The sequence below is a fragment of the Peromyscus californicus genome, unplaced genomic scaffold (genome assembly GCF_007827085.1).
Source record: "Peromyscus californicus insignis strain IS unplaced genomic scaffold, ASM782708v3 Scaffold_5__1_contigs__length_169319896, whole genome shotgun sequence".
In the NCBI taxonomy this organism is placed as follows: domain Eukaryota; kingdom Metazoa; phylum Chordata; class Mammalia; order Rodentia; family Cricetidae; genus Peromyscus; species Peromyscus californicus.
This window is the reverse complement of record NW_026294573.1, coordinates 147447447-147463835: the sequence shown is the minus strand read 5'-3', so window position 1 is coordinate 147463835 and position 16389 is coordinate 147447447. Positions and strand designations below refer to the sequence as shown.

Below are 16389 nucleotides of genomic sequence, written 5' to 3'. Positions count from 1 at the left end.
TGTATTACATGTGATCTACCCATCTTTCCAGACAGTCTAGGCCGGAATCTTTGGCCAGCACTAAGCCACACATATGCAGCACACACAGAAAAATAGCTGAAAGGTACTTGAAAAGCTTACCCCATGACAGGGAGTCCCAATTACATGCATCCACTCCTCTGGCCCTCACAACTCTATGACATGGATGCCATCACGTCCATTTCACAGACAAGGAAACCGAGGTACTGAGACGTTAACTAACCTTCTCGAGTTACACAGCCGCAGCACCGCCAGACTGAGAAGCCAAGCACAGTCCAGCCCCATCCCCTGCAGTCTTTACTACGCTACCACTAAACTTATTCCTCAAGGGCCCAGAAACAAGGCTGCAGAAAACTGCAGAGGGATTGGAAGATTCAGAATCAATTAGCGCAGGTTTACTCATAGGAATTCCCCCACCACCACCAGTTCTTTTTATAAAGTCAAGCATCAGACTACAAAATGTAAAGGCTCATTAGGCAAAAATCCCACTCTGTCTTCCCCAGAGTGACTACCAACCAGTCAGAATTACTCTCTTCTCACAAGGGAGGCTCAAGAGGGCTGCAGTTGTCTTAATGCTACTGTTCTTCAAACGATGCCCCTCATCACAGATCAGAAGGTCAAACTTTATAGTCTTAATTTGATCTAGGGAACGAAGTAACATTTCATAACTGATGATAAGAACCGAATAAAATGTAGACTTGATGAATTCCTCAACTTTATGGTCCTGAAGAGAGAAAAATAATATTTGATAAACCATAAACTATGAAATCAAATCCAAGCACATATTTTGCCAATCAGTAACCTAAGACAGAATCCATTAGCTCTTTCTGTCTGGGTCCCGCTGGGCTATGTCAAGATTGTGAACAACAGGCAGTCCCAGCCACTGACTCAACTAAGTCACTTTGTTTCTTTTCCTTCCTTCTGAGCTCTCCTAGGCTTTTCTCCCCTACAAGAGCTTTAGATCCCACGAACAAGGGACCTGACTAATGAACATCTTAAGCCAAAAGACCAAAACTACCTACCCATGAGCAACAGAGCCTCCTTGGTACCAACAAAGCCCCACATAGCTGATCCTAACTTAACAGTATCAGGCACTATCAACTGGACCAGCCTGCCCAGGAAGACCCTGACTGCTACCATGAAAAGCCTTCCCCATCTCCCTGGCTTCACTGGGAAAGTCTTCTGGCTCACATGGTAGAGAGAGGAAGATCTGATCTACCTTCCTTTAGGTGCAGTGTATCCTAGGGCTCCATCCTTATGACCTTATCTAGTCCTAATCAACTCCCAAAGGCCCCATCTTCTAAAAGCACAAGCTCCTGGATGACTTCCAATGGTTATATTTTCATTTGAAATGGTAAGAAAAAAAAAGATATTCATAAAACTGTTGTTTTCTCAGTACTCAGTATAACAAATGAAATAGTCCACATTTCACTATAAAATGGATTTTGTATACAGAGCTAGCAGGCAGCCTCTGCTCAGGCCTCCCCTCCCGGATACTGACCGGCGCCCGCTATAGTGGTCACTGTCTGTGAACCTAGAGCTAGCAGCCTTGCCACTTCCAGGCATCTCAGCTGGGAAGTATCTACTGGGTCTACACCACAGGGCTGTCCGCATTGTCCCCCACCCCAGCCCTGCCTCCTGCCTGGGTGTCCAGATTGCCCCCATCCTCAAAAGGTATATGAAGAAACTCCCTCTTCTGCTACTTGGCCTTTGATTCTCTTCAGAGACACTGCCATGCTGTCTCTCTGTGCTGGGGCTCGAACTGTCTAGTCATGCTGTTGCCCCTGTCTCTATGCCCAAGTCATTAGTAACTCTTCTAAGAAACTCCACAGTCATCAGTAATCCAGCTCAGTGTCCTTTTGACACCTGCCCAAATACAAAATCTGACTTTTTCAAGCTACAAGCTAAGTGTTTTAAGCACTTTTAATGTAAACTAGGCTAAACTATGATGTAAAATTATTATATGAATAGTGTGTGTGTGTATGTGTTCGTACAGGCTGGGGTCTCATTATATAGCTCAGGCTGGCCTCAAATTCTGGATCCTCCTTCTGAGGCTTCAAAGTTCTGGGATTACAGACAAGTGTCCAGCTGCATTTCCAACTCATGAGATCACATAGCATACTGAAAGAAAATGAGCACTTGCACACTGAGAGTCGGGGCCTGAACATCTGACTCTGTGGAACCAAAGGTAACCATGCCATAACAACTTGGAAACAAAACAGGTCAAAACTCCATTTCTGTGCAAGGGGCTTGTGGATTGTACACACTCAGAAAGCTAAAAATTGAATTGCTGACTTAAAAAGCTGGATATTTTCAGAATGGCTAGGGCTTAAGCCTTTAAAAATCCCTTACCTGATCAACAGTGAATATCTTGATCCTTTCACTTCCCAGCCATTTCTGAAATTCTTTCCTCCAATTATTCACCAGGCTTCCAGGAGTGACAATAAGTGTCTTCTTTATTACTGGCTTGCCTCCGTAAGGTCCCTGACACTGTAGGGTCCAGATGAGCGAGATACATTGCAATGTTTTCCCTAAACCCATTTCATCGGCAAGAATAGCACCACATCTGCCATTTGCTCTGTAGAAATAAGGATACTTTCTTGAATCACAATGGGAAAATATTTCATGCCCTGATATCATAAAGAAAGGAACCTGGTAATAATGACCCTAGAGATTAGTTTAGTATTTCATCTAGCGATTGTAACCTATCACTTTTGAATCTTTGACAATTATAACCATGATATATTGTGAACTAATTACCAAAACATGAATCTGAAATTAAGGACCTGAATATAAACCCTCCATTACTGTCATCTATAAATAGTTGAATACTAGAAATGAATTCCAATTTTATATCTACATCAGGATAATTTAATTATAGCTATGTTTCTCATCATTAGCATTTGGACACTTTTTAATCAATTTCAGTATTAAATATCAAAACAATTCAAAACATATTGAAACTTTAGTCAGCAAGATCTGAGCTGAAATTGTTTAAAATAAATTCTACAATAAGAACTTACAACTCTCTGGCAGACAATGAAGTAAGTCCTCAACCAAAATAGCTTAGGTAAAGGTCTGACGTCTTACAATCAATATAACTTAAAATGAAAAGTCATTAGGAGTATTTTTCAAATCATACATTTTATACTGCTTTATATTTTAAGCTCTTAGATAGCTACATGATATTTAAAAGTTACTATGTCCAATGGAATTAAGAATATTACTGAAAATATAAATATGGTTTGTTAAATTATATTCTATTAGAAATAAGAACTAACAAGCAGGGTTGAGAGATGGTCCCATCTGCAGCACAAGTGAAGACCTCAACTCCACCTCACAGCCCATACAAAGAGCCAGGCATGGGGGGACACACTTGTGATCCCAGGGCAGTGGAGGCAGAGACAGGCAGATCCCCAGAGGCCCACTGGCCAGTCCAGGTCAACAAGGAACCATATCTCAAAACACAAGGTAGATGAAAGGACATCTGAAATTGACCCTAGTGTCCATATACACGAGCATATGAGTGCGTGCGCGCACGCGCGCGCGCGCGCACGCACACACACACACACACACACACACACACACACATACACTGAACACACACACACGAACACACACACGAAAGGGGATCAATTAACTCATCAAGAGTTAGATCCTTGGGCTGGAGAGATGGCTCAGAGGTTAAGAGCACTGACTGCTCTTCCAGAGGTCCTGAGTTCAATTCCCAGCAACCACATGGTGGCTCACAACCATCCATAATGAGATCTGGTGCCCTCTTCTGGCATGCAGTCATACATACTGTATACATAATAAATAAATAAATTAAAAAAAAAAAAGAATTAGATCCTCGTGAAGAGCTTCAGGTGTCACTTTCAGTCGCCTCTGGACTGAACCTCCTCACGGAAGTGAGATCTGAAAGGAACTAAGATATACCAGCGCATTTCTTAACATTCCTTCCTGAGTTCTCTTCAACTTCCTCAGCCATCAACATCCTTCAGTTTGCTTATGCTCCTGTGAGATTTAAGCCAAAGAAATGGTGCTTTCCAACAAATACACTTTTTGTAACCACATGTCTTTGTGACTAGAGAAGCATAAACTTAGCATGAATAAGCTTGGAACTGGATCTTTTGTTGAAGCCTATAAGAAGTTGGTTCAGTGTAAAAGAGAAGATTAAAAACTTGGTGAGGTAAGAAAAGCATGTACAAAGCCCTGGATTTAATCTCCAGCATAAAAAAAGTTTGTGTGTGTGTGTGTGTGTGTGTGTGTATACACATCTATAAACATACATTATTTGTTTATTTGTTTGGGAGCTTTTCGAGACAGGGTTTCTCTGTATAGCCCTGGCTGTCCTAGAACTCACTCTGTAGACCAGCCTGGCCACAAACTCAGAGATCCACCTGCCTCTGCCTCCTGAGTGCTGGTATTAAATGTGTGTACCACCACAGCCCAGCTCATAAAAAAAAAAAAAAAAAAAAAAAAAAAAAAAAAAAAAACCAACTTTTTTTATGCTGGAGATTAAATCCAGGGCTTTGTACATGCTTTTCTTACCTCATCAAGTTTTTAATCCTCTCTTTTACACTGAACCAACTTCTTATAGGCTTCAACAAAAGATCCAGTTCCAATGTACATATATATATATTATAGGTACATCTTAGAAGCCACATGGTTTAGAGAAAAAAGCTTTCAACCTAAAAGCTGACCATTCATACTCCATATCTAACGCTGCCTCTTACTAGTCATTAAATGGGGAAAGTAAATCTCTCTATTCTTAGCATTGTCCATAAAGTGAACCTGGTACTTTCCCCACCTAACTTACAGGGTTTGCGTGAGGAACAAATGAAATAATATTTATAAAAGACTAAATTAAATAAATAACGGGGGGGGGGGATACTTAAGGTCCTTTCTCCTGAATGCCTGCTTCTCAGCAGGACATCTAGTACATGGCTTCCACTGTGGAAAAAATGTACACATTTAGTACAAGTTGCTCTTCCACTAGCTAACATTTATGGTGCAGACTTGAGGTTCATTCTATCAGATTCTTCTCAAAACACCTAACTGTTATCATTTATTTTCCTACCTCATTCCCATCACACACTCATAGAGGAAGATGATTCCCTCTCTCTGATGTGATCGGAGGTGATGTACAAGATGAGGGTCTACCACCACATCCACGAGAGGAAAGCAGTTCCTGTTGAACAGCAACTGGTGATTCTTGTCCGGCGGCGGCATAACCAGGGAATCTTAAAACAAGGTCAGAGTATAAAGGCAATATCCCTTTCAGCAGCATTATCTCATTCCCACTACCTCTACACCAGAACAGCTTGCCATTGTTTGTGGCGAAGTGTGTGTGTGTGTGTGTGTGTGTGTGTGTGTGTGTGTGTGTGTGTGTGTACTAGGGATGGACACACACCTATAATCCTAGCACTGTAGAGGCAGAAGGAGGATAGGGAGTTCTAGGCCAAAAGAGGAAAGAAAGAAAAGGAGAGGAGGGGAGAGAAAGAGAAGGGGAAGAGAAGAGGAGAGGCCGTTATAACTTCGTAGTCTCTCAAGTGCTGCAGACACTGAAATTCATTCTTGTCTAGTTCAGGAAGCACAGCACCCCACCTTTCAGAGAGCGGAGAGCCACTCCCACTTGAAGGCATGGCACAAAACTTGCCAATGTTCATAGATTCCCATTCTGCAGAGGCTTCCCAAGCTCAACATAAAGGCTTCTTTATCTTAAGGCCTGTACACACTGACAGAGACCATCACTTCTATTAACATGAATCAGAACTGAGAAAGAATGACAAATTTCCTATTGATTTAACTGTCACTATTTGCTTAAAGTTAACTATTAGATTCATGAATTTCAAATTCATGAGCTTTTGCAAAGCAGCACGAATTAACTATCAAATGGTAATCTAATTCTTTAGAAATAAGGTAACACAATTTAAAGGATTACTGAAATATCCTCCAAAGATAAAAACCAAACTTAACAAGATGACTGACAATCGATAAATCTGAAGATAATTAATCCATCAAAACTGGTTTTAGAGTATGTCTGCATGTTAACAACATGGTTAAAACTTAATTCAATCCAAAAAATAAACAAGAAAGAAAAAGAGAGGAATGAAGAACTGAGCAAGGGAGAGAGAACAGATTCTAGTCACTGAGTAAACGTCCACTGCACGTGGTATAGTCACGGACACAGCTCTGTTCAGTTAGCAATGATCCATTCCCTCCATCCCCCACAGAGGCCCTCTTAAAACGGCTCTTCGTGTTTTGTCACATTATCAGTACATAGTCATCAGTGTATGCTTTCTTGTATAGCCTGAGAACGCTCTCTCCTAAACTCAAAGGTTAAATCATAATGACGGCTGTATTACAGGAACTGATGGCCCTAGACGTAACAGAAACCCTGTTGTGATAAACACCATGACCAAAAGCAACCTAGGGAGGAAAGGGTTTATTACCTTACCGCTTATAAGTTCATCACTGAGGGAAGCCAGGGCAGGAACTCAGGGAAGAAGTCTGGAGGCAGGAACAGATGAAGAGGCCTCCAAGGAACACTGCTAACTGGCTTGTTCACCATGGATTGTTCAGCCTGATTTCTCATAGCATACAGAAGCAGCAGCCCAGGAGAAGCACTACCCACATGGGCTGGGCCCTTTCACATCAATTACTAATTTAAAAATGTTAAATGCACTAACACTTGCCCACAGGCCAGTCTTACAGAGGCATTTTCTCAACTGTGGTTCCCTCTTCTCAGATAACTCTAGTTGTGTCAAGTTGACATCAAAACTAGTGAACACACTGCCTAATGCTCACAAAGAAATGCTGGTTTTGTGCTGATGGCCATGACAGAGAAGCAGCAGGTGGCACCTCTACTGCAGGAGTTCGGCCCACCACAAAGCAAGGCATTGATGGGTAAATCTCTGATAGGCAAGGCCCAGAGAGCTTCGGCTCCAGAATGTCTTTGCTACTGCTCTGCCTTAACATGTTTGCTTCTGCCTTTTTTCTCTGGTATCTGGCATAGTGTTTTTTGTTTGTTTCTTTCTTTTGTTTTGTTTTTTAACTCTTTTGGCTCTTTGCTCTTTGGGGGCCTGCTACTCAGCTCTCAGATAAATACATGGAGGCTTATTCTTACTTATGAATGTCTGACCTTAGCTTGGCTTATTTCTAGCCAGCTTTTCTTTACTTAAATCATCCCATCTACCTTTTGCCTCTGAGCTTTTATCTTTATCCTATATACCTTTCTCTACTTCTTACTCCATGGCTTGCTGAGTAGCTGGGTGGCTGGCCCCTGATGTCTTCCTCTCTTCCTCTCCTCCTCCTCCTCCTCTTCTCGTTCCTTTCTTCTTTTCCCAGATTTCTCTTCCTCTTTATTCTCTCTGCCTGCCAGCCCCACATATCTTTCTCCTGCCTCGCTATTGGCCATTCAGCTCTTTATTACACCAATCAGGTGTTTTAGACAGGCAAAGTAACACAGCTTCACAGAGTTAAACAAATGCAACGTAAAATAATGCAACACATCTTTGCATCATTAAACAAATGTTCCACAGCATAAACAAAAGTAACACATCTTAAAATAATAATCTGCAACAGCATGGTGTGAAGGGTGTGGGGAGATCCCCACTGCCTAATGTAGTGTGATTCTCTCTTGGAAATATCCTGTTCTAATGGGCATTTTTACCTGTGGATTATTATGGAGATGATTTCCTCTTAAGCTGTACTATTTAACTAAAACAATGATTTTATACAATAATAGTGTTAGTGTAAATAGAATTTTGATGATTAAGGGTTTTTAACAAATGTGAGGGATTATGATAGAGGTTAGTTTAGTGGGTAAACTAACACAGGTAAAGGCAGGATACAGTGTTGCCCCAGCCCTGATAAAGCAGGGGGTGCAGAGGGTAGAAAACAGGACCAAGGAAGTGCCGTGCAACTAGGACTTAGGAGTTTCTCTTGAGGACGGACTGCGGTTTAGGTTAACAACGAAGGAAGAGAGTGAGTCCCAGGAGTTAGCTCAAATACTTTTTGATATTGGGAAAGCTGTTCACGGGTTTCTGCGTGCATCACAGCTAAAACAAAACTTTAAACAACTGACTTCATGTAACTAAAAAACAAAGAACGAGATGGCCAGTTAAGATAATTGAACAAGACTCTAAAATATGAAAAGTGAAACTAGTAACCTGTTTTTCTGGCAATTATAAAAACTACTGCCTACGTAAACTGTTACGGCTGAAAGGCTCCTGCTCTATGAGATGTCTAAAAGATAAATGTTTAACTGTATGTGGGTTATTGGGGATAATTTGTTTTTCACCTATAATACATAAAATGTCTAATCATGTCAGAGAAATGGAAAACGTGTTGTTTTTTTACTTGTATTTGTTGTAATCATTCACTTAAATAGATATAACCACATTGTCATTTTTATATTGCCTGAAATATTTTGCTGGGGTATGTAAGCTGTAAGGGAAAAAAATAAAGACACAGAGAGAAGACGTCATCAGGAGAGAGAAAGCAGCAGGGAAACATCAGGGTAGAAGCACGGAGTAGAACAAGGCAGAAAGAATAAAATAGAGGCTTCTGTCCCTCAGCAAAGAAGTCTCTGCTTTTCTCGCTGACTCTGCATCTCCTTCCCAGTCTCTCTGACCTGCAGAAGGCTGGACCCTCTGTTGTTTTGTGTCACTGGGGACACAGCAACTCTAGACAACTTGTAATGTGGGGACCCAGCCAATTCCTACCACAGGAGTCCAGGTCCTCTTCTCCAATCAGTGGGTGAACAGAGAGAATTCTGTGGTCTCTCAGAGGAAGGGACTACACTCCTTCCCCAACAGCAAGAAGTGGCTATACGTTGTATCCTCATACTTCAGAAAAAGCTCTCAGGGAAGAGCTGAGACTGGACAGGGCAGAGAGTGAGGTCAGGAAGGACCTACCCCAAAACTACAAAATTAACATGTGAGATAAGCCTCCTGGCAAAGAAGTCTGGGATCCCCAGGCACAGATCAACTAGAACAGGCAGAAACCATTGGCAGAGGACACCAGAAATGAGAGGATGACCTATGGCTCAGTGTAAACTACATGCAATAGGAAGCATTCCCAAAGAAGCCCGAAGTATGCAAATGAGCCAAAAGGCCTGTGATACCTGAATATAAAAGTGTCCATCCTTTGTGTAGCATTGCCATAGAGCTCCTAAACTGTTCCTCATCCTTGGAAGTATACTGTTTACTAATGAACCGCTCCTGTTGTAGCTATAGCCCGTTCAATGCTTCCTTCTGGGAAACAAGAACCTGGAAATCCCTACAGATGAATACCAAATGCCAAGATCATCATACATCACTGGGATTACAAACGCATGTGTTAAATAACTCCCAAAGGTATTTAACTTTAGCAAATAACTCCCAAGAGTATCTGATTTCAGCATTACTCTTTATGTCAAAGGGTATATCTGAATATAATCTTCACCTGTGTGGGAACCTACAGAGGTTTCCTAGTGAGACGTGAGCTTGCTTTACCCATCAGGGCTGCATAAGGGGATGGAGTGACCATGTGAGTGGTTACCAGGTGTTTGGAAGGGTCTGCACTTGGATGTACAGTGTGCTTTGATCTAGCAAGGGGGAGGTCTTTTGCTCCACCCCTTGGCATTCCTTTAAAAACCCTTTAGAAGAGACAGAAGGGGCCAGTGGATATTGGTCCAGGCCCTCCTGAGGCTATCCCGTGTTTCTGTCTCTCTCCCCTCTATCCTTCTATCTAAATCTCTTATCCCTCACTCCTCAAGAGTACCCTGGGGGAAAAGGCGGGTCCCCCACACACCTGCAACTTTCAAAATTCTTTTCTTTTTTTCTCCCCACACTCCCAGACAGGGTTTCTCTGTAATAACAACCCTGGCTGTCCTGGAACCCACTCTGAAGATCAGGCTGTCCTTGAACTCACAGAGAGCCTGCCTCTGCCTCCTGAGTGCTGGGATTAAAGGTGTGCACCACTACCGCCCAGCTCAAAATTTTTTTAATTTCATATATGTATGTGTGTAGGTGTGTGCATGCCATGGAATAGACATGAGGCCAGAGGACAACTTGGGGGAGTTGGCTCTCTCCTTCCACCATGTGGGTCCCAAAGATCAAGTTCAGGTCGCCAGACTTGGCAGCAGGTGACCCTACTCACTAATCCATCTCTCCAGCCCCTCACCTGAAATTGTTTTTGTTTTATATAGCTTTAGGTTTTGAGACAGGTCTCAATAAATAGTCCAGACTGGCTTTCAACTCACTATGTAACCCAGACCTGACCTCAACCATTTGCAAATTCTAAAACAAAATTTAAACATCAATTCTCAGTCACAAATCTTTGGACAATGAAAAGAGAAGGTTCAAACAGTCTCTAAAATCTTACTTGGCGCATGTGGGTCATGGCGTGGTTTGCAGCTTTGCCAAGCGTTCGGTCTGTTTGCCTTTGACTGGCTTGACTGACAAACACTTTTGAAGGGGTTAGAAAAGCATTTCCTGGCAGCCTGAGAACTTGGGACAACAGGGCTTCCATGTGCACCCTGAAAACACTTGCCGCTGTTGAAGTCATCAGAAGAGACTGTACCCAGGATTTCTATTTCTTTTCCACCAATCACCAGTGTTTGGCCCTCTTCGACGTTTTCAAGCTCTTTGAATTTATATCCAATACCTTTAAGAAAGAAAACAAATTAATTGAAATGACATTCTAAGAAAATTTAGTAATAAAATAGTTACCTTCCCATGACAATACAGAATAAGCACTATGCATATAAATTACACTGTATGTCTCATTAGCCAGAAACATAATTTATTATTCTGATTAAAAAACAAACCAAGGTCCAGGAGATAACTCCAAACGCTTGATGAGCAGGCCTGATGGCTCAAGTCTCACAACCCACATAAAAACCAGGCGTGCTTTTTAAAAATGCAGTGCTGCCCATAATCTCAGCACTTCTTAAAAGTTTTATTTATCATTTATTTGTTGTAGAATTTTATTTTAAGATGTGTTACTTTTGTTTATGTTGCATTTGTTTAACTCTGTGAAGCTGTGTTACTGTGCCTGTCTAAAATACCTGATGGTCTAATAAAGAACTGAACAGCCAATAGCTAGGCAGGAGAGAGAGATACGCAGGGCTGGCAGGCAGAGAGAATATAGAGGAGAAATCTGGGAGAAGGAGAAATCTGGGAGAAGGAGATCTAGGATCCAGAGAAGGAGGAAGACTCCAGGGGCCAGTCACCCAACTACACAGCAAGCCACGGAGTAACAGTAAGATTTACAGAAGTTAGAGAGTGTGAAAAGCCCAGAGGCAAAAGGTAGATGGATAATTTAAGTTGAGGAAAACTGGCAAGAAATAAGCCAAGCTAAGGTCAGGCATGAATGAGTAAGAATTTGTCTCCGTATGATTTATTTGGGAGCTGGACATCAGCCCCCCTCCCCCAAAAAAAAGAGCAAAAACAAACAACATTTATATGAGTGCTGCTATGTGTGGGTGCTGGAAACTGAACTCAGGTCTAAGAGAAAAGCAATACGTACTCTCAACCAATAAACACCCTCTCCAGCTCATTTCCCAGCATTCTTATGGTCAGATGGGAGATTTGGAACAGGAGAACTGCTTGAAGGCACTTGGGCAAGCTGGCCCAGAGTACATCCACTCCCAAAAGTTGTCTTCTTACCTCCCTCCATATATACGCCATTGTGCATGCTCACTCTCTTTCTCTTTCTTTATCTCTCTGTGTCTCTCTTTCTCTGACACACACATACCCACAATAAATGAATGGATAAATAGGTTTTTGAAGGAAGTATTTAAGAAATTAACACAACTATATAAATTCACTATACTTTTGGAGATACTGAAATATAAAAGCGCTACACTGGCACTTCTTATTAGAGAAAGCAATACTTTTTAATTATTGAAAAATACAGTCTATTGAAGTCTATGATAGTTATTTTGTTTTGGGTTTTTTGTTTTTGTTTTTGTTTTTTTTTTGCCATCTTTGCACTGGGGGAAAAAAAGGCAAGCCAAGAGAAGAGTTCAGCAGGCTACATGGACTCTCCTATGTTGTGAAGAAACTACAGACATAGCATGACCTTTCCATTTCTATAAAGAAGGAGCTGGAAATGTGAGCAACAATTAAGCCTCCCACAACTAGTACTGTATTTTCCTCACAAGAGAGCTCAGTTAAAATGCAACTGTGGCAAGAGGCTGTAGATATCCCATCCCAAGTTCTACCTTCAGAATAATAAAAAAGGAAGCAGGGCTGGAGAGATGGCTCAGAGATTAAGAGCACTGGCTGCTCTTCCAGAGGTCCTGAGTTCAGTTCCCAGCACCCACATGGTGGCTCCCAACTATCTACAGTGAGATCTCTGGCGGGCAGGGGTACATGAAAGCAGAACACTGTATACAAAATAAATAAATAAAAATCTTATCAATAAAGAAAGCAATTAAGGAAGTATTTGGCCAGGTGACGGCGGCGCACACCTTTAATCCCAGCACTTGGGAGGCGGGCAGTTAGGCTAACTTGATATACATAGTAAGTTCCAGGACAGCCAGGAAACCCACTCTCACAAAAAAAAAAAAAAAAGGAAGTGTTTGTTCAAATTATTAATAAATCAATGGACCATTATTTTTTTTCCACGTGTAAGGTGCTGAATAACACAGATGTGTCTGCTTAAAAATGAGGTCATTAGTCAGATAAATAAGATTTTTGACTCTATGGTTACCTATCCATTGTATTAAACTATTAAATACATAGCTATTACTCCATTACAAGGAAAAGGAATTGTGCATATTGCCAGTGGTTTAGTCTTTTTGGGTTGGGTTGGTTTGACTTGTTTTTTGTCTTTGTTTTTGAGAAAGGGTCTCAATAAGAAGCCCAGGCTGATTCTTTGTTGATTCCCAAGGGAGACCCGCCCCTTTCTGAACAAAAATAGAGGAGGACTGGATTGGGGGAGGGGAGAGAAGAGAAGGCGGGGGGAGGGGAGAGAGGGAAGGAGGGAGGGGAATCTGCAATTAGAATGCAAAATAAATCAATAATAAAAAGAAACAACAAAAAAGGAAGCCCAGGGCGGCCTTACAATCGTCATCAGCACCCAGGTACTGGGACTAAAATGTGTGCAGCACACACAGGGTGTCAGAGGAAGGCTCAGCAGTCAAGAGTGCTTCCTGCTCCTGCAGAGCACCGGCCGTGGGCAGCTCACAGCCTCCTGTAACTCCAGGTCCGGGGAGGGCCAACTCATACCCACATACAGAAATACACATACACAGAATTAAAAATGAAATAAAATTTTAAAAGATTATTATAATTAATATTAAAAGTGTCATCCTTTAGAAAATATGACCAAATACTTGCAAAACCTTCAGATTTTCAATGGTGTCTCCTTTGAAGCATGCCCCGGTCTCCTAGGCTGTTTAAGTAGTTTCTTAATACAGACATTGCAACTGGCAAGAATTCTCACTGAGACTTACCTTACCACCTCCTAATTGTCAATTACATTGCCCTCTCCTTACTAAGCTATAAAACATACATAAAGGTTACTAAGCTATTATACATATACCTATATATTCATCTCTGAATCTTTATTCCAACATAGTAGCTGGCATATAAGATGAAAAACAAACTATTAACTATATTTTAAGTGAGTGAATGAATGAATATATACAACAGATTTTCTAATTTGGCCAAACTCAAAACTCAACAATAGAGGACAATGCAGATATCCAGTGTGAAGCATTCTGAACCTGCAGACTGCTCTGTATCAGGACAAGTTCCTCAGGAAGTGCTGTGCAACAGAGCAATGGTGTACTCTGTCCAGCTGTATGCATCTAGTCAGGCCTAGCCTTATCTCCTTAGTCTATAGTTCAAATGTTTAGTGAGTGGCACTGAAACTGAATAGCAATGAACTTCTAATAGTGACAGCTCTTTACAATTCCAGTCCCTTAATGTCGGGGGCTGGGGAGACCACAACAAACTGCTTAATCTCAGAAGAGTGCCAAGACAACGGTGGCTTGTTGGCTCCTTTCAGAGAAAATTAAATGGTAGGCCAGAATTTGCCCAATTAAGCTAGCATAGCTCATAAGAGTATTGGGTTCACTATTACGAAAAACATTATGTATCATACACAGTTGAGGCACAAAATTCAATTAAATAACATCCCAATCTGTCCCTTTATAAAGCCCAAACTCTGTTTCAATGTACAGCCACAAATATATACTAATTTTAGACTAAATCATAAAGACAGGTAATATACCTCTTCCAATGTCTTTGCCTTCCAAATCTTTCAATGTGAAGGACCTTCCTTTTACAATAAGAATAGCATCACCTTCCCATTTTTTGTGTTTTTTCTTTGAAGCTTTACACCAAACAACACTGAAATATTTAAGCAAGCTACTAGGTTCCTCTTCTTGTGCCTTGGACTCTATGGTTTCTTCAGAGGCTGAATGAACTGAAATAAAAAATAAATTTAAAACATTATTACTGAAGATGACTTTTATATCTAAGTATCAAGGTCATTCAAACAAAAATAAATAGGCACAGCAAGATATGGAAGTACATTCTACCAGTAATCCCAGAATGCTGGAGATAGAGGCAAGACGATCAGTTCAAGGTCATCCTCTGCTCCCTAGTGAAGCAACCTCGGCTACATGAGACTCTGTCTATGAAAGTAATAATAACCATATGCTTAAGAAAATGAGAGTGTAATAGGAGAGAATATAAGAGTATGTGCAGGTCAGTGAGATGGCTCGGTGAATAAAGGCACTTCTAGCCAAGTTTGACAATCTGAATTTGGTCCCAGAAACCTACATGGTAGAAGGAGAGAATCTGCTCTCCCACAATGCCATCTGATCTCCTATCACAAGTGCCTCCAACACACACACACACACACACACACACACACACACACACACACACACACACACACACACAAATAAATAATAAATGTAAAAAAATTTTTTTTCAATATTTGACATGGTCATTTTAGCACTTTAGAAACAGAAAGATCCAAATATTGGGTGTAAACATTATCGTGAATATAATGAATGTAATGTTTTGTCATCCATAAGCCATATAAATTCAATTGAAATAGAGTAACATGTCACCATGAAACCTTTGGCACCCGAGAAACTAAGCTATTATTCCAACACCTAGTCATGGAGAAATATATAAAATTATGTTTTAATGACTGATTTAATTAACATGACAAGCAGAGGAAAATATAAGCTTGCAGAGTTTTATGAAATTAAAGTTATATTTTTCCATCATTTATTTTTAACTGACAAAACTTAGACATATTATGTTGTGCAACTTAAAACACTGTGTCTTGGCTGTCATCTCTCCCACCCCATCCCCTGGTGGCTGCCATGCTCTGCCTCTATCCCAACATTTGCAGAAGCTGCATATAAGTGAAATCATACAGTAGTGACCTAGTTCACTTGCATAATGCCCTCCCTGCTTACCCCTGTGGCCATAAATGATAGGATTCCCTGCCTTTAAAGGCTGTTCTATTGTGAGATAACACATCTTTATACATTCATCTGTATACATCTACATACATAGATTCCATCTTTGGTAGGGATGAAGTGAGAGAGCTGGAGGAAGGAGTGAAGCAAGGTTTCATGTAGGCCCGGCTGGCCTCAAACTTGCTATAAGCTGAGGCTGGCCTACAACTTCTGATCCTCTGTCTCTACCTCTCAGGTGTGGGGATTATGTGCACATGCCACCACCCTGGGAGCCATGTCTTGGTTATTGTGGAAAATGCTGAAATGAAAATGAAGCTATGTTTTATTGTGGGTTGTTTTTGCTCTTTTGGGGGCCCGCCACTCAGCTCCCAAATAAACCCACAGAGGCTTATTATTTTTTATGAATGCCCAGCCTTAACTTGGCTTGTTTCTTGCCAGCTTTTCTTAACTTAAAATTATCCCATCTACCTTTTTCCTCTGGGCTTTTACTTTTTTTTCTATTTCTGTATACCTTTCTTTACTTCTTACTCCACGGCTGTGTGGCTGAGTGGCTGGCCCCTAGCATCCTCCTCTCCTTCTCCTTTCTTGTTCCTCCTCCTTTCTTCTTTTCCCAGATTTCTCTTCCTCTTTATTCTCTCTGCCTGCCAGCTCTGCCTGTCCTCTCTCCTGCCTCACTACTGGCCGTTTAGCTCTTTATTAGACCATCAGGTATTTTAGACAGGCAAAGTAACACAGCTTCACAGAGTTAAACAAATGCAACATAAAATAATGCAACACATCTTTGCATTATTAAAAAATGTTCCACAGCATACACAAAAGTAATACATCTTAAAATAATATTCTACAGCAATTTTTGGTTTTTTTTTTTTTTTTGTGGTATTAGAGCCAGGTGAGCATGTGCTTTATCACTGAGCTACAGCCCAGCATTT

At 41.1% G+C, this 16389-nt stretch overlaps 1 protein-coding gene across 3 annotated transcripts in view; it reads right to left on the bottom strand.

The window, feature by feature from the left end:
- The window catches only part of Rad54b (RAD54 homolog B), an 84727-nt gene that overhangs the window by 15831 nt on the left and 52507 nt on the right, over positions 1-16389 (bottom strand). For all 3 annotated transcript variants that reach the window (XM_052716806.1, XM_052716805.1, XM_052716807.1), the window contains 5 exons: positions 14251-14445; positions 10390-10671; positions 5099-5261; positions 2371-2596; positions 535-742 (listed from right to left, as the gene is read on the bottom strand). In XM_052716806.1, coding sequence (XP_052572766.1) covers positions 535-742; positions 2371-2596; positions 5099-5261; positions 10390-10671; positions 14251-14445 — 1074 coding nt within the window. The remainder of the gene's footprint in view (positions 1-534; positions 743-2370; positions 2597-5098; positions 5262-10389; positions 10672-14250; positions 14446-16389) is intronic.